The sequence below is a fragment of the Electrophorus electricus genome, chromosome 12 (genome assembly GCF_041902795.1).
Source record: "Electrophorus electricus isolate QZ-2024a chromosome 12, ASM4190279v1, whole genome shotgun sequence".
Lineage (NCBI taxonomy): Eukaryota > Metazoa > Chordata > Actinopteri > Gymnotiformes > Gymnotidae > Electrophorus > Electrophorus electricus.
In genome coordinates this window covers 22502740-22530357 of record NC_137508.1, presented here as the reverse complement: position 1 = coordinate 22530357, position 27618 = coordinate 22502740, and the positions used below count along the sequence as shown (strand labels likewise).

At 44.7% G+C, this 27618-nt stretch overlaps 2 protein-coding genes and 1 long non-coding RNA gene across 6 annotated transcripts; 2 read left to right on the top strand and 1 right to left on the bottom strand.

Annotated features, from left to right (window-relative positions):
* Nucleotides 1–521: 521 nt before the first annotated feature.
* On the top strand, nt 522–5430 carry snapc1b (small nuclear RNA activating complex, polypeptide 1b). The gene is made up of 10 exons (XM_035531264.2): nt 522–800; nt 1039–1198; nt 2465–2605; nt 3027–3140; nt 3480–3632; nt 3816–3881; nt 4114–4176; nt 4395–4548; nt 4628–4702; nt 4803–5430. Exons 1-10 carry the CDS (start codon nt 670–672, stop codon nt 4847–4849), a joined length of 1104 nt encoding a protein of 367 aa, XP_035387157.1. The 5' UTR covers nt 522–669; the 3' UTR covers nt 4850–5430.
* A 159-nt stretch (nt 5431–5589) lies between these two features.
* Nucleotides 5590–27544, top strand: syt16 (synaptotagmin XVI). Of its 4 annotated transcripts, none has more exons than XM_027007067.3 (7): nt 5590–6095; nt 13064–13285; nt 16705–16917; nt 21349–21677; nt 22214–22717; nt 22823–22997; nt 24579–27544. In XM_027007067.3, the coding sequence occupies exons 1-7, from the start codon at nt 6083–6085 to the stop codon at nt 24890–24892; spliced, it is 1770 nt and encodes a 589-aa protein (XP_026862868.2). In that variant the 5' UTR covers nt 5590–6082; the 3' UTR covers nt 24893–27544. The 4 variants fall into 4 exon arrangements, with proteins under 4 accessions (XP_026862868.2, XP_026862869.2, XP_035387667.1 ...); XM_027007068.3 differs by having other exon boundaries at nt 5591–6095; nt 13109–13285; XM_035531774.2 differs by having other exon boundaries at nt 5591–6095; nt 22256–22717.
* LOC113575523 (uncharacterized) lies at nt 6629–8376 on the bottom strand. Its single transcript, XR_004776692.2, has 3 exons — nt 8172–8376; nt 7746–7822; nt 6629–7349 (listed from the first exon to the last, which is right to left on the bottom strand). It is a non-coding gene; the product is annotated as an uncharacterized LOC113575523 (long non-coding RNA).
* Nucleotides 27545–27618: the final 74 nt, after the last annotated feature.

Below are 27618 nucleotides of genomic sequence, written 5' to 3'. Positions count from 1 at the left end.
GAGGGGCCTCCTCTTACTTTTACTGACACATTTTGCACACATTAGCGTGAAACCAAATTCCAGATACAATGACACAGTGACTGATGTACAAGATTATATATATATATAAAATGTAAAGAATAATAAAATTTACAATTCTAAAATGCTCCTTGTTTACTTAAGTAAATCACAAGTAAAAAATAAGTTACTGTACGGGTAGCTTGCATGTTTCAAAAAAGGTTGTAGTGTTATTCTAGTTATAATAACAATGAGCTAAATTTATAGTGTCTTTCTGAATAAAATGGTGCTCTAGCTACAAATAACACCATGTCAAACACATGCCTGTGCTAACTGTCTTCAGGAGTTCGCTTTTTTTAAACAGTTCTTTCTTCCTCTTTGCTCGGAGTGAGGAGTGAGGTAAATATTTGCATATACGGGTGTAAATTAAATGAAAGCCCTGACTAAGACCTATTCCATGTCAGTTGTTCATTCACCCAGAACAGTAGATGGCAGTATCATATGTGAATATAACCGGTGCGAACACCCGTTAGCAAGGAACAAGGAAGGGACACAAACACCATGGAAGGAAAACTTGTTTTATCTTTAATAACGTTATTAACAACCCTTTAATTATTTTTAACAGTTATTCTTAGCGATTGATCTCTTTCAATACTCTTAGATCATCTAATAATGGAGTATTTCAAGCGAACCCTGAACACTGACTGTGAGAACATACTTGGTCGTTTTCAAGCCACGGCATCTGTGCGCTTCGAGGTGTTCTCGGCTATCTGGAGAGAAATTAATTTTTCAAGTATATTTTAGTAAGTGGACTCTGTTTCGGCTTGTTTCCCCTGTGTGAAATATCAAATAATTTGATTAAGGGGCCGGTGTTGAGCTTTTTTACGTAGCTCTTGCTAGTTAGGTAAAACGAGTAGTTGACGCCCTACTTGCGTTTACCTTGTTTGAACCACAACTGTTTGTAAACCGTAGAATCCTTCAAATGTTGGCAAACTGAAGCCAAGATATTTAATACCTTTTTAAAAAATTAATTTATTGCAGTGGTCCTATGGAGCCCAACAAGTGCAGAGTCTTCACACGTTTGGTCCTGTCTGTAGCAGCACCTTATCTCCTCCCACCGTATGCCTTCCAGATTCGTGTAGGAGGACTTTACCTTCTCTACGGCCTCTATAGCTCCCAGCTCACAACTCCCAAAGAGAAGGTAATGAGCCTCCGGTCACATGACTACGGAACAGGGCACAAGGCTCAGTTTATGTTCTGCCCATGCTGGTGGTGTCCCAGCTTATGTACACAAACTCAGATAGCTGTTGGGTATTGGCTGCATATAGCTAACAAAACTAGCAAAAAAAGGGAAAGGTTGCTGCTTTCATGTAGTATTCACAGGATCGGTGGTCATTTAAATATTCCAAAATATACGGGGCTGTGTTTGAAGGGGACTCTGCTGTTCGGACAGCCATAGGACGTTTGTCCCACCCGTTTGGGAGTCAGGACAAACAATCGATGCTTGTCTTGATGCGTGATGTTTCAAGACGAGATGTACTTGATGTTTGAAGTACTCGAGGTACGGATCGGGCAAGACCGAGTCAGATTCTACACATGAGTTGAGAATGATAGCTGGTTGTCCAAAGTTTGCCCAGGCTATGACAAGGTTTAGATTGTGATACCAGGTAGATCTGAAAGGAAACTGTGAGGTCATGGTAAGGGCTGGGAGTTCCTGGGATGTACAGAAGTTCCGTTTTACTGGGGTTGAGCTTCAACTGGTGGGCTGTCATCATGACACAATGTCATTCAAGGTATGTCTGGAAACCTGTGTGTCGGAGGGTGGGAAAGAAAAAATTAATTGGGTGTCATCAGCATAGCAGTGGTAGAAGCCATGAGAAGATATCACCAAGAGGACCAATATATAAAAAAAAGAGAAGAAGGCCTAACACTGAGCCCTGGGGGACACCGATGGAGAGTCTTCATGGATTGGATGTGTATCCTGTCCATGTTGCCTGATAGGACCTTCCCTCCAGATAGGAGAGAAAACATTTCTATGCCTAGCTAGTCACACCAAGGTTGGAGAGAATAGAGAGGCAAATGTTGTGGTTTTCCTTCGTCAAAGGCTGCGGAAAGGTCCAGAAGAATCAACAGACGACAGTTTGGTGGCTTTGGCAGCATGAAGTTTCTCTGTCACTGCTATGATGGCTGTTTCTGTTGAATGTGCCGGTTTGTATCCAGACTGATTGGGATCGTGGAGCTGGTTCTGTGTGAGGAAAATAGATAATTTATTGTAAACTGCTTGTTCCAGAACTTTTGAGAAGAAATAAGTGATACTGCTCTGTAATTGGCTATGTACTACCCTGGCGGTTTTGAATGCAGTTGGTGAATGCACTTTGGTGGATTGATTTGTTTGGTGACTGTTGCAACCATGCTACAGCAGGACTGCCCTTTCTCTGGTGTGATCTTCTGCCTGACTCCTATGTAGGTCCGCTTGGCTCTGAAGGACTGGGACGAACTGATGAGGTTCCAGCAGGACGCGGTGGACGCCCAGCACTATGATGTGGTGTTCATACTAAGAAAACTCCTGCATGAAAGAGCCTTCCATTTCACTGCCATGCCAAACCCCGTAGGTTTATTCACCATTTTTAATTTATATTATAAGAGCGCTGTGCGAGTTGTGCATTCAGAGTTCATGCAAAAGTTAATTTAATTAATTTGCATTTAATTTGAATGTTAAAAAGTCAGGTCACAATCTGGAAAGAGACAAGAAATTTAAATGAATGTCTCAGTTATTTGAGCAGTTTGTGAGGATTTCTTCAAGCATACTCTCCTAGTGTCTCTGATCATCTTGGGAACTGGCACTTTTTACCCATAATGCTTTGCCTACCTGTTAAACAAAATAGGTCTGTGTTGTCCTCCATAACTTGCTAGCAACAATATTGCATGGCATATGGCAGGATACTGTGCATGTTGCTGGTTCCATTGCCTGACCTACTTTTCCCATAATGCCACTTGTTTGTTTGTTTGTTTGTTTGTTTTGGGAACAGCTATACTTTAAGGTGAAGAGGAGGCAGGTGGAAAGACAGGGCCAGCAGCTGTGCGAGACCTTTATTGATCGACCGTCCCGTGCACAGGAGCTCATCAGTACAGACATGCTAGAGGTGAGGAGCCATGCCCATCATCACATGGCAACGTCAGTAAATATGGCGTTCTGAGATTTGAGATTGCTGAGCTAATGGCAGCAAAATGAACTCTCTGCTCTTTAACTAAGGACCAAAAAATGGAATATGTTTTAAATTAGCTATATAAAAATATATAAAATATTTAATTATGTCTGTTTTGTACAAAATCGAATAGGACTGCTGTTCATGAAAACACAAAAATGTAATACCTATGCAATTGGTTAATCGGTTAGAATTTAGATGTTAGAATTGTGTGTGTGCACTTGCGCACATGTCTGCTTGCATGCATGCATGTGTGTGTGCATGTGTGTGCACCAGGAGCTGGCTAATGTGCATGAGCACTATGAAAACTTGAAGCGGGTGATATCAGCACAGACGGATCAGCCGATACTCAGCCTGGTCAAACAGAACCTTGTACCCAAACTGCGAGGCGCGGTACTCACCTATTACAACTGGCAGCGGAACCAGACTGTGAGTGGCCACTGAGTGAGACACACACAAACAAACAAACAAACAGCACTGAAAACTGCTTTGTGTTTACATGGGTTTGTGTCCGCACATTACCATGGCTGTGCTCAGAGAGGTACGCTTACTTGTGCGTGTGTGTGTGTGTGTGTGTGTGTGTGTGTGTGTGTTTCTGTCTTGTTCTTGTAGGAGTTTGAAGATCAGCATGCTGAGAGTGACAGAGGTGCAGGAGAGGGAACATCAAATCAAGATGAGGTGTGATTTTCTGTACCCCCTCAAGCATAGACATTTTGCATATTGATTACCTTTGCGTATTGATTTCTCCATAACCATTTCCAGCCAGTATAATTCCAGTGCACATTTCGGTGGCTGTGTATTTTATGATGGCGGTGGTATCCTCCCTAACACTGGTGATTGGAAAGCACCTTGAAATGACTATGAAGGTGCATTATGTTATTGGTAAGTCTGAGCATTTTTTCCTCCACAGAGTTCCCGCAGAGCACAGCTCCTGGCATTAATTAAATCCAAGTCTTACGGTCAGGCTGTGGAGGTAATCCAATGTAAACACACTCTTTGACACCAAATAAAGCACTGTGCAAGTTTAATTTTTAAAAATAAGTTCAACGTATAAAACTGTGAATCCTCATGTAGAAATATAGTTTGACCATTTACATACCAAGCACATTCAGTTCAGGCCTGTTTTTGTCTTGATGCTTAGCTTAATAATGTGATGTTTTGCTAACTTAAAAGATTGTATTTGTATGTTAGGCTTCTAAATCCCGTCGCCACAGACAAATAGAGATTGCATCATCAGATACAAAATCAGAACCTGCACCGAATGTTCTGGGCCTTAAGAAGAGATCCTTGAAGAAAGAAAGCCTCAGAAAGCGTACCTCTGGGAGCCTGCACAGCATGAACCAAGGCAAGGCCCGCCCACCTTTTATCTTGTTATAGATACTCATGACCCAGTAAGGCTGACAGACAGCTTTTATGACCAATAGGAAACCTGAACAGGGAGCTGGAAAGCACTACCCGGTTGTGGCGCCTGACAATGGTGGATGACGAGAAGATCAAGGGTAAATAAATTTGGTTTGTTGAGGAGTGGGATTAATTTGTGTGACCATAGTTTATTTATTGTTCTTCTTAATCCTGTTTCTGTTTCTTTGTCCTGTTCAGTAGAGACAAATAAAAGAAGATTCAAATGGAATCAGAAAGACAGCTGATTTGACAAGTTACCTACGAGTTATTGTGTTGACACAAAGGCCAAAATGCCCAGGTGCTGAGAGATACAATAATGCAAACTGATTTTACTCTCTTACAGTCTGCCAATTGACATTTAAGTGCTTAAAGCACAATATTTGACCCCCTGTCTCCAAAAAGTTGTTCTTTTAAACATCTCATCAGAAGAGCATTCACAGTCTAAACAGATCAAGCAGAATTGCTGTTTTGGTTTGGAAATTGTCATGTCCACTGTCAACTGTGAACCTCACTGCAGTGAAATCAGCTCTCCAATGTAGCAAAAAGGAGCCCCATGATGAATTACAACATTATTATAACAGGTGGGGGGGCCAACTCACCCTCCTGGAAGACTGGAATTGTGCTAATGTTATAACAAAATGTTTTGAGTGTTGACTTCTTAATATAATCTTTTATTTATTTATTTTTTTATCTGTTTTACATGTTTTTGACATGTTCTACTAAGATGTTACTTCTTTTATCCAAATGTGAAAAACATTTTGTAATAATAATGTTGATTATTGAGTCTAAATGTTGTTTTCTACATAAACGTGTTCCGAAGTGTCGATTTGATCGTCCCCATGTCCTTATTCTACATTGCCTAAGCCATCTAGTATGCAGTAGACATGTAATGTGTAGTATATTATATAATAGACACATATATGTGAATGAAGTGCTACTTCAGCATACTCAACGTGAGGCTGCTGTGAAATGTACTACAGTGACGTGTGTACACGTGTGGTCTGGAGTCTCTGTCCTGTGGGTGTCGGTGCTGGCGTAGTAGGCCCGTGGAGTCTCGGGGGTCGGCGGTGCACACTTGACTGTGAAATAGACGAGGACCGGATTGGTTTGGTTGGTGCTGTGGTTCGCGTGGGCAGGACGGGCCGGACAGCTGGCTGGGTCCTCGCTCAGGTGAGAGCGAGAGGGACGATACTGTGCGAGAGAGGCCGGGTGCGGGTGCGTCGTTGTTTGGATGCCGCTGTTTCAAAGTGGTGGCTTTTGGTATTTTTTGAGGGGGGTTTTTGAGAGGAGAGAATTGACGGGATTCGCTTCACAGTCCGGATTTGTGAGAGGCCGTCATACGGAATGGGTTCTCATGCCGTTTATTAAATCTAGCCCGCACCAAATTTGACAAATAAACAGCCTCATGGGACGCCTAAGAAAACCTGTAAAGGGGAGAATTGACTGAAACCACTGGATCAAACCGATACGTCTCAGTGATGGCTTCCGACAGTAAGTATCACAAGTCAGCAATTGATTATAAAAGGAATTCAGTATTTGTTGGATGTGTTAGCACCAGCAGTCCTGGCGTGATCTCGTTGTTCTGATTCGGTGTTGTTTTAGGCAGTCTAGGGTCATGCGGTAAAGCAGACAAACGCTGCTGTCGTTGCGCAGTTCGGCTCTATCGTCTGATTTTCATGTCATTCGCAGTAGCGCATATCATTTAAACACATTTGTGTTGCATTGCTGTGTCACCTTTGCTTATAATCGAGATATAATCGCAGACTATTCTCGGCTCGTTACCTTTTTTTTTGAGGCCGGATCTGTAAGATTAAAGATGTGTTTCTACATTAGAAATCTACGTGAGTGTCGGTGTGAATGTGTGTGTGTCACATTCTCAAGATACTTTAGTGATTACACTTTGGGCAAAAGGGGTCGCTGGAGACTTTACACCACAGCCCCCCCCCCTCCCCCCGCTCTCTCTCTCTCTCTCTCTCTCTCTCTCTCTCTCTCTCTCTCTCTCTCTCTCTCTCTCTCTCTCTCTCTCTCTCTCTCGTGTATACTGCACAAGACTCTACCATAATACCGTAGGGTTTTATCAACATTTTCTCAATAACGATATGTCAGCACTAGTTTAAAATGTAATTTTATGAATGCAGGGGAGAGTGGAACATATTTCAACATTTGTCTTTTTTTAATCGAAAATGCCATAATTTTTGTATGATCAGTCGCTCAGTTGTCATGCGAAGACCTCGAACTTCAGAGAAGACTGCGGCGCTTATCAAATACAGACTTTTTTTTAACCGCTTTTCCGAAGTAGTTTAGTGAAGAATTTCGGGCGTCTCTGCGGGCTGGATTTGGCCCTCTATGGGGGCTATTTAATAGGGCAAAACTGATGTAGACCCCGCTGTCAGTAGCACTGCACGCCGCAGACGCTTTGCTTTGCCCTGTTAAAATACAAAGCGAACGCACGTGTTTGAGGATGGGCAGAAAGTGTAGTGGGCAAGAGACCTGCTCATACACATATAAGAGAGAGAGACAAGAAGATCGCACAATTGTTTTTGCGGTTGTGAAAATAATTCTTCCAGTCGCTGTTGGTCAGTGGTGTCGCTTGGCATAGGAGGACCCACACATTAGGCAATTAGGTTAACTGCAATGCAGTCTGAGACGTTGTCTTTCTGAGACCTAGTGGCCGCAGCATTCTCGTCTGGCAGTTTTGTTTAACTTGCTTCATCATGTTTCTTTCTTGTAGGCTACTGTTTAAATCTGCAAAAACAAAACAAAACAAAACAAAAAATACTGTTCAAATGTGATGTATGTAGGCCTAGCAGACATATTAACAGATATAAACAAATTCTGAAAAATTGAGTGCACACCCTACTTGGAATAAGCCATCCCCCATCAGATGGTGGGTTTTGTGCATGTGCAGGCAGTTTTGGATCTTTTAGAGTCTCAGTTTTAGTTTCACAGTGATGTGTGGACTTAATACACTTCCCACAGAATGGAGCTAGGTGTCAGCTGGCTGTCATTTATGTAGGACTCTCTCAGAGCTGCTGATAGTGTTTTGTTTTTGTTCTGTGCATTTGACACAGCCCAAACTCACACCCTCTTATAGGTCACAGGCTGCCACAATACAGATCCCCGCAAGCCAGGATCACTCACCTAGGTACAATCACCCAGGAATGCTTAATACCTGGTCCGGTCACACCAGGGACCAAAAACATGGATGCCTGGGGTCCCTGCAGACACAAACCGACACAAAAGACGAATGGCTCACTATATATTATAAACATTTTCCACAGGTTGACTTGAGGAATTGCCTGGCTAAACAAGACCATATTGATTTGGTTAATTGTTTGTTTTTATTTTGCTATTATGAGATCATTTGTTAATGTACTCGTATGAATGCGAGAATAAACATTTAACTTGGTCCTTTCTCATGCAATCCTGGTTTGGCTTCTTATTCTAGACTTTGTCCTCTTCGGTCTTTCATTCTGCAGCAGTGCCCTGCAGTTGTCCGATGTTACTGCCATGACCCTGTCTACCCATCCATCCCAGGTCTGTGAAAATGGGTCTTGCCTCACTTACCGTTCATGCATTGCCATGGATGCGTCGCGAGCACGTTACCGTGCTGCGGCCATGCAACGTGTACCACGCGCTCTGCGATGCCTTCTGAGCTGTCGTCTTCTCATTTACCTTCTCTCACTCTTCCAGCCTCTGGATGTTGGTTGATGAAAATAGTAGAAGTGCAGCCTGATTACTGCCTAATGGGAAAAACCCACTCTGCACTGGAGTGCTGAGAAACACTGACCCACTCCAACCCACACTGATGAAAGGAAGTGGGCTATCATACAGGAAGCATGTTAGTGAGGGTGTTCGCATGCCTCCTTCATCCCCTTTCCTGACTCACCATAGTTTCTAATAACCTCTCTGTCACTAAGACCAGCATGCGGTTTCATGGGTTTTGGCGAAGCAGATGTCGGGACTTGAGAATCCCTAGCTCAAACATGCCCTCGGAACCTGGTTTAGCAGTGAAGTGGACCAACCGTGCTGGACTCTCTGTGACCCCTGCCTGTGTAGAATCTGGGTTGGAAAAGCATTTGACTCAAGGGCTTCTGCCAGTTCCTTGAACAGGAAGTCCTGGTAGTAGGGATGAAGAGTGTACAAGGGTCTAGGGAGGCGTGTATGAGTGTCTAGGAAGAGTGTAAGAGGGTCTTGGGAGGAATGTACGAAGGTCTAGGGAGGGGTGCACGAGGGTCTAGGGTGCTTTGGCTTTGGTCGCATCGTTCATCGCTCATCTGTTTGGGTCTTGGAGCAGGAAACCCAGGAAGGGTGTAGTTTCTCGACAAGCACAAACAGGACGGTTCTTGTGAAGAGTGCTGACTCATTCTGTTCATGAATAAGGTCTCAGGAAAGAGCTTATAAAAACAGCAAGAACCTTCCCTGACTTACAGGTCATCCTTAAATCAGAAGACAGTAGGGTATACTGTAAGCTTTGTTGGAGAGTTCAACGTACACTTGCTCTTAAGGTCTGAACACCACAGGACAGCACGCAGCACGCAGACATCAAGACTCGCGATCATCAGGTCAGAGCACTTTGTTTCACTTGGTATCGGCTTTTCGTCCACCGGCACGTGGGTTATGGAAGCGGGAGTGGGAAAAAACCGTCCCTGGCAGCCTGGTCATCAGAAGGAGCCTGTCTTGTCTCAGCCAGGCACGGCGTGTAAGCCAGCCTTCTCAGATTTTTACCCCAGATATGCCTGACCTCACCCCTGGGGATCTACTGACCTGGAAAGTTGAGTTTCAGTCCTAATACAACACACCTGGTCATGATTGTTCAACGTCTTCACCTAAATATTAGATCCAGGAGTGTTGGACCTGGGGTGAAACTTAACTCTGAGGGGTGGTAGATCTTCAGATTTCAGCACCTCTGACTTACAACCAATCTTTACATAATTATATGTCCTCACATGTTATGTTTACACCCTGCAACTTGTTCTTGTTCATATTTTGCAAGTAGGGATTATGTAATTTGTCACAGCACTGATGTTTGTTCCGATATCAGCTTGTACTAGCACCCAGCCAGCTATTCTACAATCACGTGGCCCGGTTTTTATTGTCTGGTGTTGTCTCTGTTGCACCATGTTCAGTTCAAACCTTTCCGATCGCTTACAGAACACCAGTCAAGTCGTCACAAGGTTTCCACTGGGTCTGTCGGCCCCGCTGCTTAGAAGCAGAGTGCTGAGGCAGCGATGTGTCACTAGGGGGAGCCGTTTCCCTAATCTCGTCCATCTCCTTCCACTTGAGACATAGACTGTGAGACTGACCTTTTTTAATACACGGATGAAAACATATATCAGCCCTTCTGCACTGTTTCCAAGGAAACTGACTACTTCATGTGGCTTTGCAGAGGTGTGTGTGTGTGTGTGTGTGTGTGTGTGTGTGTGTGTGTGTGTACACATTGCATGCATGATGTAAATGAATGCGATTGCATGTGCAGTGAAAGGGTAACGCGTACAGAGCTATTTAATGCAAGTGTGGGTGAGAATGCATTGTACGGCAGAATGCAGTCTTTGAAGTCCTTCACACCTAGCATCGACATCAAAGATAGAATGGATGCCTCACCTGCACAACCCCTCAAACACACATGTGCACATCCCTGCTGCTTACTTCACTGGTGTTAGTCAAACTGAACAAACAAGGCAGTATGAACGCCCCTGCCATTCCATCTTCATCTGTACCTATAACTGAGCCATGACAAACACACCCGGGGCTGTGCGTGTATGTCTCATTGTGGTTATTTTCTACATGAATGTTTTTACAGACCAGTTTTAAAGGAGCCATTTTTTCCACTATGTGGGCGACAAACACAGCAGGAGGTTAAACAGATCAATCAGTGTGTTTACAGTATGTGTGTACATGAGTATGTCCATGTGCCTGTGTGAGGCATGAGCAAAATGCTGTGATGAAAGTATGTTTTCATTCTACAGAGCAGTACCCTGTGGGTGTGTGTGTGTGTGTGTGTGTGTGTGTGTGTGTGTGTGTGTGTGTGGACTATGCCTCTCATGAGATTTGTCTGAATTGTGTGATTTTCTTCTAAACTGGAGGACAGGTGCGTGGGATGTTTTGCGCCAGTTTGTAGATTCTCATTTGGACCTTATTATCCCCTCCCACACACACACACACACACACACACACACACACACACACACACACACACACACACACACACACACACACACACACAGTGCTCCAGTCCTTGTGCATTTGTCAGAAACTGGTACCTTTTCCCTTCTCTTTAAAAGTGCACCATTTTAATGGTGTGTGTGTGTGTGTGTGTGTGTGTGTGTGTGTGTGTGCGTGCGTGTGCTTGTGTATATGTCCTCCCCCACAATGTCCCTGGCAGTAGCAAAAACCTGTATGCAAACAGTCTTTGAGTCACACTCATGCCAGTCTCAATGAGGAGATCAGAGCCTACCTACACACACACACATACACACAACCCAACAATGTGTGTGTGTAAAGAGCTGGGTGTGTGGATGTAGCTGTGGGTGAAGAAGACTGCCGGTTTAAGAGCCCTTCAGCGAGTGCTTGAGTAAGGCTGTATTAACCCAGCTCTCTGCATCTCATTCATCTCTAATTCAACTCTGCATTAACACACACTCTCAATTGCCTCTCTTCTTTTTACACATCAGCTCAGTGTCCATTTTTTAAATCTTCACGTTTTAACGCAGGGTTTATTTTTCAGTGTAAATGAATACATTTACAACCGAGTCTTGGTTTGTTTCATTTGAGTGGCATGTTTCACAGCAGGGGTTCACGATAGCACTTCCACGGTTGCTCTGGCTGAACCAAGCTAGTCAAGGATGAAAAATATCACCCAGAATAGTAACCTCAAAATGGGAGGAAGATTGTAAAACCCAGGTCCTGAAGAAGAGCAGATTGAGGCAGAAGAGTCTGGAAGGACTACAGGACAGTCCAGTTACAAGATACTACCAGACCGCCACTAGACACTCCCACTACAAGACTCCCCCACTACAAAACACTCCCACTACAAGATTCCCCCACTACAAGACTCCTCCACTGCCAGACACTCTCACTATGAGACTCCCCACTACAAGACACTCCTACTACAAAACTCCCCCACTACAAGACACTCCTACTACAAAACTCCCCCTCTACAAGACTCCCCCACTACAAAACACTCCCACTACAAGATTCCCCCACTACAAGACTCCTCCACTGCCAGACACTCTCACTACAAAACTCCCCCACTACAAGACACTCCTACTGCAAAACTCCCCCACTACAAGACACTCCTACTGCAAAACTCCCCCACTACAAGACACTCCTCCTACAAAACTCCCCCTCTACAAGACTCCCCCACTACAAAACACTCCTACTGCAAAACACCCCCACTACAAGATACTCCCTATACAAGGCTCCCACTCACGTATTCTGAATAGAACTAAACTTTCTAATGATTCATTCCCTTATGCAGATAGACACTTAAGGCAATTTACCACTGTGACTAGCTCCAGTCCCACTGACCCAGGGCCTTCATCTTGTACTTGTATTATGTTACACCTTTCTTTCTTTTTATTTCAACACTTAATTGTTGTCAACAACAGCAACAACAACAATAATGATGATAATAGTAGTTATTAATTCATATATATATATATATATATATATATATATATATATATATATATATATATATATTTGATTATTGATTACACTAATCAAAAGTCATTCAGTCAGATACACCTGACTAAATGTATATTTTTAATAGTAATAAAGGCATTTTAATCTAATGGATTATTCTTAAAAAAAAATTTAAGATAAATATAAATAGTGGAAGTTGATAGCCTATATATTAAATTATTCCAAAAACAACATATACAGTTTATAATTAAAAATAATAATAATGATGAAGTTTTAAGAAGTTTTAAATTTTATCTTAATTGCCCCCTCAGCAAATTCAGAAATGTAGTCCCTCACCTAACAAGTGCTCATCATACATGAGAATGTCTCCGAGACATGACAGGTGGCTTCCCCATAAAAGTGGGTAAGAGAACAGCAAGCAATGGGTGACTTTGAAGAACTCTGGGAATCCTACGTCTAAGATAAACCATTTTCTTTAACATATTTATGACATTATTTTGATTCCTTCACTGTTTTTTTGTTAAAATGTAGAAAACATTTTTAAAAATACATTAGACCAGGTGTGTCCAAATGTATGTCTGTACATATTTGGTCTTGGGATTAATCACACATATTGCACCAATGTCTAAGTAAGATGTATTACACATTACAATGAATTTTACTGTATATCTGAATAGGTTTGGTGCAACAATGTTTGAAGCTGCTTCATTTACTGAAGCCTTGCTCATTGTGTGTGTGTTTGTGCGCACGTGTGCGCACACGTGTGTGTGTGTGTGTGTGTGTGTGTGTGTGTGTGTGTGTGTGCATGGCAGTGTGGTCTGATCCGTGTGTCTCTGTGTGTCCTCTCTCCCCTTCAGTCACCCCAGAGGCCATCGGCTTCCTATCAGCTGTGGGGGTCTTCGTCGTGCTTCTGGCCATCCTCTTCCTCTTCATCAATAAGAAGCTGTGCTTCGCCCGCGTCGGAGGGCTGCCCTGCTTCGAGCAGGCCGGCCGCCGCAAGCGCAAGGACAGAGCTGGCATACACCAGGGCCTGGGTGAGTGCCCGCCTTAAAACGCGTCTTAAAACACACCCTCCTGATGTGCCCCCAAATAAGGTCCATTCACTGGACCTTTTAAGGTGAACTGACTTCTAAATAATCGAAATAATAATAAACACCCTTCAGGCCAGAGGGACGCAGAGCACGAATCTTTTTGCAATCCACTGTCCATTAGAGGATATGCGCTGATGTCACTTTTCCACCGGAATGCATCCTCTCAATTGGATTGAGTGGCAAGACATTCTGTGTTTTTTAGTCTTTGGGCCCTCCGTGGCTGTATTTATTCTGAAACATGGCCTCGACCAGATCATTAGGAGAAACAGCAAAACCGGGAATGAAACAAGAGGTTATCTATTTAAATGGAAGGCAGTTGGACTTGACAGAGATGCATCCACATGACCAAAGAACAAGTGATTTGTGGAGATGTGGCCAGGAACTGGGTTTCCTGACATTTATAAGTACCTAATTTCAAAGCTTGAATCCTGGACATATGGTCATACTTCAGGCTGGGTTTTGTTGGTGAAATTAAAATGGTGAGGACGGCAGAGAATATTCTGGTTGCACGTGGACAGGCTTGTACAAATATTTGTATTTTATGATATTTGGACTGGAACTGTTAGCTAGCTAGGTCTACGTGTTTCATATCCAACACTGCCACACAGTAACATTAGCGTTATATATCTGTGTTCATGTTATGTCACACCAACACACACAAACACACGCACATGCATGCATGAGCACACACAGTGTGGAAACCTGAAACTTGCGTAGCGCGACACACGCAAAGTAAACTCGGTGTAGAGTCGGCGGGACATGCCCTGCTCTGGCATTTCCAGCTCGCGCGCCTCCCTTAGCAAACAGCAGGTGGCTGACCCGCCCATCACACAGACAGTGCTCCTGAACTACGCCTGCGAGGGAATTACCCGTCCTCCTGCGGACAGTGCCAGAAAGGTGGCTGCGTCACGGCTCGCCGTCTGTTAACGGAAGCAGAGAGGACAGGAGGGCGCGACCCCAGCGTGCGTTAGGGCCCCCCACGTAGCCTCTGCCATGGCTGACCCCTCGGCAGGAGCCACGCCGTTCTCTGCATGGCTCGCTCACTTCTCAGACGCCATCAGAGACTCATTCCTCGGGAGCAGGCCCGCTCCGCCGGACATCGCCGGGGCCGTGGCGGAGAGTGGCGCCCACGCAGACGCGGCGTCCGCGGAGTCCGAGGAGAGGCTTCGGGCCCTCCGGGCCCAGCTGGCCTCACGGGACCTGGACGGAGGTTGCGAGGCCGGCCCCTCGGGTGAGCGCCTCGCACCCATCACAGAGGAGACAGAGGAGCTGGAGAGGAGATCGGAGTGTGCTGCCTCGAGTTGCTCTGCTACGGGTGAGAGCTGAGTCAGCGGCTAGTTAGGCCCTGAGTCCCCAGCAGGTTGCACTTTGGGTTTGTTCTGTTCTAAAGTATAGGCATTTGAGAGTACATTTTTGGTTCATGCGTGTAGTGCTGTCAATGTAACGACTTTAGTGTTATCTATTGGTTTTGCCTATTCTGGAGATTTAAGATTTAATGAGTTTATGTATATAAGTAATCATTTTCAGGAAGAACACCTAGGCCAAGGCACGCAGTGTACAAATGCGCACACACACACACACACACACACACACACACGTATTTACATTGAGGCGTTTGGCAGCCACATTTATCCAGATCAAATTTTAAAACACGCAAACAGTGGGAAGCAAACCAGTAAAACGTCGACTGCCAGTCCGGAAGCATTTATGGCCTGTAACGTGAGACTTATCTTGTGCTAGCTAAGTGCAGTGCATGTGGAACTAAGGGCAGCAAAGCGTTTCAAAGTGCAATTAGTTCAATAAGAGCAGCAACCGAAACTCATTTGATCTGAATGCTAACATTTTGTGACAGATGATATGTGTCATGCAGTCGGGCTTGGTGTCTGTGCGTGTGTGTGTGTGTGTGTGTGTGTGTGTGTGTGTGTGTGCGTGTGTGTGTGTGTGTGTGTATGTGAACGAGTGTTAGTGCACTCATCTGCATGTGAGGAGGGATGTGGGGGAGGCTGTTGGCACGCTCATCTGGGTGTGTGTGTGGGGGTGTGTGTGTGTGTGTGTGTGTGTGTGTGTGTGTGTGTGTGTGTGTGTATGTGAACGAGTGTTAGTGCACTCATCTGCATGTGAGGAGGGATGTGGGGGAGGCTGTTGGCACGCTCATCTGGGTGTGTGTGTGGGGGTGTGTGTGTGTGTGTGGGTGTGTGTGTGCGTGTGTGTGTGTGTGTGTGTGTATGTGAACGAGTGTTAGTGCACTCATCTGCATGTGAGGAGGGATGTGGGGGAGGCTGTTGGCACGCTCATCTGGGTGTGTGTGTGGGGGTGTGTGTGTGGGTGTGTGTGTGTGTGGGTGGGTGTTGGCGCACTCATCTGCATGTGTGTTTGTGCGTGCATGTGTGTCTAGTTATAATGAGTAAACTGATATGCAGGGAGAACAACACCCACCCTCACAAAATAAACAGTCGATTCAGTACCCACACACACACTGACACACAACAGCAAACACACAGGTGACTTCACTAAACGGTACACATTCACCACCAAACTAATCAAGGAACGTCCTTTATTTGTACACACACACATACACACACGTGCGCGCACACACGCGACACATGCACACACATCTTTGATATGTGAACCTAAGTTGTGTGTGCATGTGTTCATGGCGTACACGCGCATAACAGCAACTGCACACAAAACTCCGGGGATCTTGTGCATTAAGATCACCTGTAGTAGGGCATTTCTGCTTTGGTGAAAGTGGATCCAGTAAGTTGATTTTGTAAGTGTGAATCTTTAAAGGAACTGTATCCAACAGCATTATAGCTAGTGGTGAATTGATTAAAAGCCTTTTTGTAAGGCTGCTCAGTGGATGACATGGGATTGCACGGCATCAAGCCGTATAATCCAGGTTCTTCAAATCCACTTTGATGACGGTGGCGGCGCTTTTACCCATCAGTCAACAGCCTGACTGGCATGCAGTGAGGTTGCCGTGGCAACGGAACATTTGCGTGGTTAAGGAAGAAAAAAGAGAGACACAAGGACATGGGAGAAAACACTTGAGCCCGAAGACCAGGTAGCCATGACGACCACAGCCACTCAACGCAAAGTCACGTTGGGTTTATTGGATTTGTGTGGCTTATTATGTGTGATATGCATGTGCGGGTGTGGAGGTGTGACCTCAGGAAATGTAATTACAAGATTGCATATTTCAAGCGTTTTATTTTTGTTTATTATTTTCTCCCTATTTCCTCCCTCTAATTTTTGTGTTTATCATTTATTTTGAGCAGTCACCTAGTATGTATCTAACGGGTTTCCTATTTCTCCCACTGACCTTCCCCTCTGACGTTCCCTGTGTGCGTCGGTGTGTGCAGTGAACAGTTACGGCGATGACGACGAGGTCTCCAGCTCCTCGGACAGCGAGGACGAGATCGTGAAGCGCTTTGAGATCTCTGTTTCTCGTTCGCAAAGCTTTCGCTCGGGAGCCACAGAGGTCAGCGGACAAAGCGCCCCAGGACGGCATCATAAGTTTGAGAGACTTATCTCAGATCAGGAGGAGGGAAGCACTGAGCCTTCTGACTGCGAAGGTAGACAAACAAACACACAGAGAGACACAAAAGTGCACACACACATATATATATATAAAGTTACAAACGTACAACTTGTTCAAACTTACACATAAAGTATAATAATAGGTAAAGCCAAGGCAGAGAGGTGTCAGACTGCTGATGTGAAGTGTGAGAACGCACTTGCGCCCCTCAGTTTGTAATGTCTGGAGAAATGGATATCTGTGCATATGCCGACTCCCATCCTGCCTCAAATGCAGGCTTATTCTAACAAAGGACACCATAAAGGTTCATTTGGCAACTACATATTCAACAAACACAGCCCATTTTGCTGGTGTAGAAAGAAATCACTTAATCAGAATGTCTGATAACTGCCTGCCATGCTGTTGTGTAAGATACTGATTAAAGCGTGTAGTGTGAGAGGCTTCCCTAAGCTTGTATACGGACCATTTGGTGTGGCACACTGCTCCCGCCTGACTCGGGTCTAGAAGCGGAGACACCCCCCAACCACGTGGGGCTTGCAAACACATGCGAAAGTTGAGTCTGATATGCAGTTCTATCAAACAGTGTTAACCTGGACTTCCTGAGGATGTCAGCCCACGCCTGTTGCTGGGGGTAAGGAGACAGCAGGCGGGGGGGTCGTCTGCGTAAACTGCCATGTGAGCTTTCCCAAATATCAACACTTGTCCACCTCAGAGCCTTTGGAAGGAATGGAGGGAGACACACACGCTTTGGAGGGATCTCGTATATTTATAGCACCGTTTTCATTTCAAATTAGGGAGTCCTCCACAAAATCCTTTACGCTGGACCTGCCCATGTCTCTGCACCAAGGCGACAGATCGATGATGTGAGCATCTCTTAGCTAGCTATCCATAAGCTGTGCTTAACAAGGAGAACAGCGCAAAAAGAGAATGAATCTCAAATTTTCATGCATTTAATCTATAATAAATGTGATGGAATATTTTTCTGTTTTTCCAACATGCATAAAATTCTGAAACTTGGTAAATGGATTCACTTGTCTCAGAGAGGTACAGAGTTCCTTGTGTTTTAGGGAGATCCCAGAGAGCTGCTCAGATGCAGCCTGTTCTGTAGTGCTCTGGTGCACCTCTGCCACAGGTCCCTACATAGCACTTTACCCCAGTCTCCTGCCTTAGATACAACGGCACTTATCCCAAAGTGTAGCCTTTCCAGCTGTATGTGTTTAAACAAAGAGATTACAGCCATGGTAATTGCTGAATTACTGCTGCTGAAACACACCGCCACTTACTTGTAGGGATCCTCAGTAGTACATGTACCAGCTATAGCTCAGAGCCTATGGGACCAACTGATGGTGTGACAGATGGCTTTATCCTGACCAATAGGTGGGCTAGTGCAGGCTAGCAATGCTATATACATAATTACCTACTTTCTCTCTCTCTCGCGCGCGTGTGTGTGTGTGTGTGTGTGTGTGTGTGTGTGTATATATATATATATATGGTGAGTAAATGCAGTGTACTGTAGTAAGAGATGTAAAGATATTCAAAGTTGTATTAAAGTACACAGAGTTTCCAGAGAAACAGAACATTTTGGACAGAGGTCCTTCATCAGCTGTGCAAGCAAAGTGCTTCTGAATTGGTAGGAGGAAATATTGAAGTACACACGGTATCCAGAGAAACACAACAGTCACAATGCAGCGGGCAGCCAGCTCTCACACACACACACACACACACACACACACACACACACACACACACCTGCCACAGTCCCAACCACGTACTTATTGATCATTACACACACCTGTTCCCTATTGCGGCCTCTTTTGTCCTCCTCACTATTTAAACCCCACAGCTACCTGCCGTACTGCTGCTGAGCACCTGCCTCTTACTGCAATAGAAGTATTTGTTTAATAGCTCTGAGTCGAGCTTCTTATAGAGAATAAATACAGTCCAGAACTTCACTTGCCTCTCACTCCCTCTGTGCCACCAACGTCACAAGGACGTTTCGGACAGACGTCCTTCATCAGCTGTGCAAGCAAAGTGCTTCTGAATTATATATATATATATATATATATATATATATATATATATATATCTGTGTGTGTGTGGGTTATAGTGTACAAGGTTTCCTAAGAAACAGCATGTTTTTCTTTGGAAACCTTGTGTACTACTCTGCATTATATATACATATTCCAGAGCAGGAACCAGTCAATATTGCAACAGCAGATGTCCAAGAGCAGGTTATAGGCATGAAGAACTGGGCAGCCCCTGGCCTGATCCATCACCATTGGCTAAAGAGACAGTTCTGTAGGGCCGAATAAAAGAGCAAACAAGCCAGCTGCTAACTACCGGCCTCCATCTGTGCTGGCTAACACAAAGCATGAGAGTATTGGTCACAAAGGACCTCAACAAGGGTCAGTCACCATCCAACTACAGACCAATGCCCTGCATGCCCACAACCCCCTGTCAGGAACACTGGCCACGAAACTTAATGAGCATATGTGCAGGTACAGGAGCACTGCTCAGAGGTGGATTGGTAACAACACCAGAAACTCAAAGCACCACCTATGGACAGATAGAGCCGTCAACCAGGATTCCAGGACCAGACAAACCAACCTAAGTGTTTCCTGGATCGAATAATAACAAAACATAGGTCTCCATGCCACGCACCTGGATACTCGAATGCCTTGCCCTGTAACATCTCGCTTTTCTATGGGATAGGACCAGACGGGCTAGCCTCTCTCTCCACACTCATCGCTGAGCATTGGGCACTCATGCTTCTGTTTCCAGTTCATCTCTTGTCCTTTCTAGGACCACTGTTGATAGGTTCTAACCACTGCATGATGGCGACACCCTACAAGACCTGCAGATGTGGAGATGCTCTGACGGACTCATCTAGATGTACATCTTGGCTCTTATTAAAGTTGTTCCCACCCTCGTCCATGTTTTCCTTTTTCCACCACATCTTTAATAACTGCTTAATATATCTCATCCTCCCTTGACAGATCAAATTGTTATTATTAACAATGCTATTAACTATTAACTTCACCTGTCAGTGGTTTAAGTGTTGTGGCCTCCTCATGGGAGTTGTATTACTTGTAGGTAATGTAATCAGCTTTACACTGGAGAAACCAAGAGAAGGTTGCTGATCAGTTTGTTGAACACCTTCAGACATTTTAGTAATGGACCCTGCATTTATGACATATCTGTTAGCATTGCCAGTTGTTGCTATGGCAGCGATGAAATTAGGAAACTCAAAGAACAAGAGCTGATCTATAATGTTGGAACTTTAGAACCCCTTAAAATGTTATAATTTAAACATCTACTGTTTCATATATAAACTGGCTCCTCCTACTGCTAATTCAGAAGCACTTTGCTTGCACAGCTGATGAAGGACCTCTGTCTGAAACGTTCTGTTTCTCTGGAAACTCTGTGTACTTTACTACAATTTTGAATATCTCTCTCTCTCTCTCTCTCTCTCTCTCTCTCTCTCTCTCTATATATATATATATATATATATATATATATATATATATATATATATATATATATATATATATATATATATACTAAAAACATTTGCCAGAATTTTGGTCATCACTGCCAAGTTTAATTTCCATGGTGACGCACCTCTTTGGTTGTCATGGTAACGGAGCCACTCCATAAAATGGAATATTTTGTGTTTTCAAAGAGCTTCCATTCATAGAAAATGCATCCCTCACAGGGTCATTCAGGACATTTATTCTCATGCCAACTATAGGTTTATATATATATAGATTTACATAACATCTGCACATAGTCATTCACATATGAAATTCATGTTTGAGAAGGGTTACCATAGCATGTTACTACTGCATAGCATGTTACTACTGCATAGCATGTTATGTCCAATATGTAATTTGTACAATATTATACTATGGATCTTTGCTGCTGATGATATGTATATATTAACTATGTCCAGGAAATTTCATATGTAATATAAATAACATGATCACTCATCTGTCGAGTCCAAGGTGCTGGCGGTACCACGGTCATGGGCTCACTTCCCAGGGAATTATGCAAGTCACTTTTTAATAAATATAATGCAAACACTCTTTGCAGTCTAATCAGGGAATCTGTTGAGATCCAGTCATATGTTATGCTGACAGAACTGTGAGTTGCTTATTTTCTCAGCTTTCCAATTCTCTTTGCTAGAAGACATTCTGCAGTAAGTTCTAATTTATTTGCACAGGCAAGTGTTTTTCCTACTGTGTAGGCCTCAATACTTAATTGATGATTTGGATCAGATGTGTTGAACCTAGGGAGTTAGTAAATCCCAAGTACTTCACTTGCTCTACTTAGACAGGGACTATGTAGCGAAATACTTACGCTAGAGAGGGGATCACGGGGACTATCTAGAGAAAACCAAGGGAGCTGTGAAGCAGAATGCACTTGCATGTTACCCATCATGCACTTCTTTCACCTCCATTCCCTGCAGACGCTGACCATGTGAGCGTGCAGAGTTTCCAGGACCCTCTGTCTCACCAGGGTCACGACAAGGCTGGACGGCGGGATCCCCTCTCTCAGACGCTCGTCTGTGAGGACTGCACTCCCGCTGACCCTCTGTCTGCGGGTGCGGACACGGCCTCCGTGGGCTCGCGAGGCTTGGGGGACAGGCCAGGGGCCCTCCCCAGGGAGGAGAGGCGACGGCTGGGGAGTGCAGGCCGCAGGACTCCCCGTCCGAGTCCAGAACTGGACGCAGCAGTGGACAATCACAGCTATGACAACAACGAAGCAACTGATAGCTCCTCCACCTGGAGCCCCGAGGTACTGGAATGTGTGAGCGCGCATGCGCATGTGCATACATGTGTGTGTCTCTGGGGGTGGGGGTGGGTGTGTGTGTGTATGTGTGTGTGGGTGGGTGCATGTGTGTGTGTGTATGGGTGGGTGGGTGTCCAGACAAATCTGTATCTCTATGTATCAGTTCATCTATTTTCTGATTGTGTTATTTTTTTAAAGAATCCACAAAATATGTATGGTTCCTTCCTCCCTGTTTAAAATCTCTATGTTTTCTAAATGAATGGCTCTACCCCATATCTTGGCTGGCCCATAGTGCAAACTGTCACACCAAAGAACAGCTGAAGCTGTATGAATATTCATGAGTTGTCATGTATCAAGTGTGCTGACTGCTGGGGTGCTGGTGTGTTTCTGTTGACAGTAGCGATCTGTGTTAGTGTGTGTGTGTGAGTCAGGGTGGGAGCCTGGGTGGGGAGGTATGATATAGTAGGTGTGTGTGTGTGTGTGTGTGTGTGTGTGTGTGTAAAAACATTTATTTCAATGTTACCTTTTCCATCTACCCAAAGCCAAAATGGGCAAATTGTTTGCGCGTATTTGAAAATCAGCAGGAGCGTGCAGGCAGTAGGAGTTCTCTCTCCCGCCCCCCAAGTGCATCACTCAATCTCCGCCCCCCAATCTCCAAATGCGGCGACCTTGTCGTTGTCCTCGACTACCGACCTGACACTTTCAAGCTCCTGGTCACCGTGGTGACAGCCCAGGGCATCCCTGACAAGGGCCGAAGTGGCATGGACTCCTGGCAAGTGCATGTGGCCCTGTTGCCAGGGAAACGGCAGCGCTACAAGACTGCTGTGCAGAGGGGCGTGGCACCGCGGTTCGGTGAGACATTCCGCTTCTCGCGACTCGAACCAGGTGACCTGACCTCGTTGGCGCTGCGGTTCCGGCTGTATGCTCAGGGGAAAATGAACAGGGAGAGGATGATGGGAGAGGCCATCTACAGACTCAACAAACTCAACACTGACACAACACCGACCGAGGCCATACTAGTGCTGGAACCACGCAGTGACATGAAGGTAGACGTGTGTGTGAGAGTGTGTGTGTGTGTGTGTGTGTGTTTCTGTTTCCTCTGTCTCACTCCCTCCTGCACCTCCTGTCTCTGGCTCGGGCTCTGTGTGTAGGCTCTGGACTCCCACACGTCCTCACCTGCTCAGAGTGCCTCCACACAGTCCCTGACCCACGGTGGGGTTCCTGAGCTGCTGCTGGGACTGGCCTACAATGCCACCACCGGCCGCCTCTCCGTGGAGCTCATCAAAGGGAGTCACTTCCGCAACCTAGCATTCAACCGGCCTCCAGGTACACAGACAACCACACACACACACACACACACACAAAAACATACACACAGGCACACACACACACACACACACACACAGAGACCACACACACACACACACAAAAACATACACACAGGCACACACACACACACACACACACACACACAGAGACCACACACACACACACACACACACACAGCTGTGCACACACACACCCGAACACAGACAACCACACAGACTCTCACATACACACCCCCACACACACACACACACACACAAAAACATACACACAGGCACACACACACACACACAGAGACCACACACACACACACACACACAAAAACATACACACAGGCACACACACACACACACACACACACACACACACACACACACACACACAGAGACCACACACACACACACACACACACAGCTGTGCACACACACACCCGAACACAGACAACCACACAGACTCTCACATACACACCCCCCCACACACACACACACACAAAAACATACACACAGGCACACACACACACACACACAGAGACCACACACACACACACACACAGCTGTGCACACACACACCCGAACACAGACAACCACACAGACTCTCACATACACACCCTCACACACACATACATACACCTTCACGTGGAAACACAGTGGATGCAGAATAGTGATATTTCACATTTTCCTGCCAGAGTTACCCTCCCATTGAAACCCATTCCCTGTCATAAGGACTGGACAATATGCATGAGTACACGCTTTAATAACACTCCCTGTTTATGTGGCAAACAGTAATATCTGTGTGATATTGATCCAGTTAATAGCTACTAATGTGAATGTCTTCCACATGAGAAAATGAAGCCTTTTTTTGAAAGAGCATCATCAACTATATTTACACATGCACACACACACACACACACACACACACACACACACACCCCAAATACAAATATAACTGGTTAAAGGTTTTAAAAGCAGCTGCAAATTATTTATATTTGTGGATTTTATTTGGAATTGGACTGTCACATCTCAGCCTGATCTCACTTCAGACTGCAGATATTAGGACACTTAATCGATCACAGAGCCTCAGATTCTCCATCTGAGAGCTTTTTTCACTTTGTACTCTTATTGAAAATCAATGACTTACCCCTGAGGTAATGACTGCATACACACACATTGGACTGAGTACATGCACACACACACACACAAACACACACACATGGACAGACGCACAATCAGTACAAATAGAATGATAAAACAGTTAAGGGACCACACACACTAATCTCCTGTACCCAGAAAGTAAACTTGCTAACTGTAATTTCCCTTTGTGTGAGAGTGCACTATTGCATTATGACTCATTCACACACTAAAGACCTCTTACACATGCAAACACTTACATTTATCTGATGCTTTTTATCCAAACCAACTTATTATGACTGTATACAACTGGAGCAATTGAAGGTTAGGGGTCTTGCTCAGGGGCCCAACAGTGGCAACTTGGCAGTGGTGGGGCTTGAACCGGCAACATTCTGATTACATGTCCAGCACCTTAACCAATGAGCTACCAGCTGAATCTTCCCGTGCCTTATAGACACCTACGGCAAGCTGTCGCTGCTCAACTCCATGGGCCAGGAGATCTCGCGGTGCAAGACATCACTGCGGCGGGGCCAGCCCAACCCGGTCTTCAAGGAGACCTTCGTCTTCCAGGTGGCCCTCTTCCAGCTGTGCGACGTCACTCTCCTGGTGTCAGTGTACAGCCGCCGTGGAATGAAGCGCAAAGAGATGGTGGGATGGCTGGCGCTTGGCCAGAACAGCAGCGGCGAGGAGGAGGCGCTGCACTGGCGGGACATGCGGGAGGGCGGCAACCAGCAGGTCTGCAGATGGCACACACTCCTGGAGGCATAGGGTGGACAGGGGCAGGGCAGGGATGAGTGGGTGTGTACAAGGGGGTGGGGATATGGGTAAGGGTGAGAAACGAGGGGAAGCAGAGAGGGCGTAAGAAATGGACGGATTGCTGACAGCGGACACGGATGAGCGGGAAACATCAGGAAATGCCAGATGTTCCTGGCAGTCTACAGAGAACCTGTGGTGGGGAGGGGAGGAGAAGAGCTAATGGTTAGAGGTTCGCCATTTAAGAGGCAGTAGTGCTTCTTCTCTCAAGCCTGAAACGGTTTCCCAAGTTACATGTCTGCATGGCTGAAGTTATGTTAAAGTGGCTTCGACTTTGGCAGCGTCTGTCTAGCACGCTGGTAAGATGCCCTCTGTAAGAGCGTGCCTGACTTTGCAGTTGAATTGTGGATTGTGGGTGTTAGGTAAGATCATAGTTCTTGAAATCTGCCTGGAGTCTCTAGTACTCCCAGGGGGAATTTGCTTCGACATGCATGTTTGCCCCCTGCAAAAGTTTCTTTCTGTAAGGCATCTGTGGTGTAATTTGCACTTTAAATGATCAGAATTACATGCCTACATACTGCAGAAAGGCTTGTGGTATATTGAAACACAGTGATATGACATACATAAAGGTTGACCTATATTATTTTGACCAAAATTCTTTACAGTTGTTAAATCATATGAACGCTGAGATTAATTAAATTGTCCTCAGAACTCTCATCTGGAACATCTGTGATTAGTTGTAAATCTTGCAGCTCACAATAATAAAAAAAAGTGTTTTGTTAGCTGACTTGCTCGCAAATTGCAGTCTTGTGTGATTTCAGAATTGCAAAGGCCAGTATTGCGATAATGACTGACAACCAATATATTGCACAGCCCTAGCTTAGATGTCAGCAGACTTGGCTTTCATGATGACTGTTTTGCAACAATACTATCATGCTTGCTAGGCACGGTAATAGTTCACAGTTGCATGCTTACCACCTGGGGCAAAATGAGGTGAATTCAATGTAATGCTTGCTACATAGTCCCTCATATGCCTGCAGTGTTTATCCTGGCAAGTTTATCAATGACCACTAGAGAGCAGTAGCGAGAAGCCACAAACTTATAGCTACCACGTAAGCTACCTAATTCTTAACAAACTCAACTTTTTCTTCAGCTGAAGCTCACTGTGAAAGTAAGGCACTGAGGAAGATCTTATTTTGCCTTGAAGCTTCTTATGTCAACTGTATGAAATATTTCATTTACGTTAAAGAAACAGCACTGCCGCACTGTATTCACAGTCTTGCTTCATATTATGATTATTCAGTTGTACCTTATAAGAACTGTTCCTTGGAAAGGTCATAAGGGATAATTCACACAAAGCGCTCCTGTTTAAATCTCATATCACACTCATTAGCTGTGTCCAAATTCACACCCTACTTACTGTTTAGTGTTCTATTTAGAGTGTCAGCCATTTTGTGGTGTTGTCCAAATTCTCAGTGGATAATTCAGATTCTCTTTATAGTTCACTATATTGTTACCCATAGTGCATTGTAAATGTAGTGAACAATCGATGTACACTGCTTAAGGGAAAAGGTACCACAGCGCATAGTGGTTTCCTATGGCAGATGTTAGCGCTGTAAGGACTGTGTAATGGACAGAATAAACAAAGCTCGTGTTCAAGAAATAAGCATTACAGTATTTCACTCAGTAGTTTTTACTGATAAAATGTGAAGTTGGACAGAGCTGTAGAGCTAGGTATTACTAAAGTCACAACATCACACTGCTAAACTGCTGTACTTTAATGTGTCGTGATTGTACCGCTAGTCTACTTATTGTTGATGTTCTAGGTAGTTTATGTGATGAAATGTCACAGTGATATATTTCTTGTGCACAATAACATTGTTAAAATTCTGTCTGTTTTCTCCCTTATGGGTACCCTATGTAATGTTCTATATAGAGCGGTCTATGCGCTGATTGGTGAATTTGTAAACGACCAGCCCATTTCGGACAAAACTTCAGATTTGTGACTGCTTGCTTCCAAATAACCCCGTAAAATGCATAAATGCTGCATAAACTTGCAAAGCACCACTGTTGCGATCTGAAGCTTCCACGCCTCTCCACCGGCGATGTGCATTCGTTAGATTTGGAGTACTTTTTGACCATGAGACCCGTAGGACATCACCTTGCAGAACCATCATGAGAACACAGCGTCGACTTTAGTAGCGACAAAATTTGAGACTTCTGTTGCTTTCTTTTCTGTTCTGGACTGAGCACTATCTACAAGGGGATCCAGGAGCGTAGGTGGTGGTCAGGGACAGTGGCCCAGCCTCGACCAGATGCAGATCCACTGTATTGGGCAGCCTGCTGTGGTTCCTGCCCTGACCCATGAGCCTTGTCTGGGGCTTCAACATCTTGAGCACACAGAGGAATGATTTTCTCCAGCGCTCTTAATTCTGGTGTTTAACCATATCAAAGACTCTGAAAAAATTAGACCAATGTATCCACGAGAATTATACAAAAAGAAGAATGATTAGGCAAAAATGAGAAAACAATTTCACATGTGCTACAGCTTTCTGTAAGATGTAATACTCAATGTAATACTCTAGTAATGGATTGTAAAAGTTGTAATGCACATTATATATATTGTGATTGCTTTTACAAACATGCAGACCTCCAACTGCCCTTAAATGGACGAGTTCTTATTGTATCCCTTATCTTGTCTCCAGGAAATGACATCACAACAGAACACTGGCTCACTCATT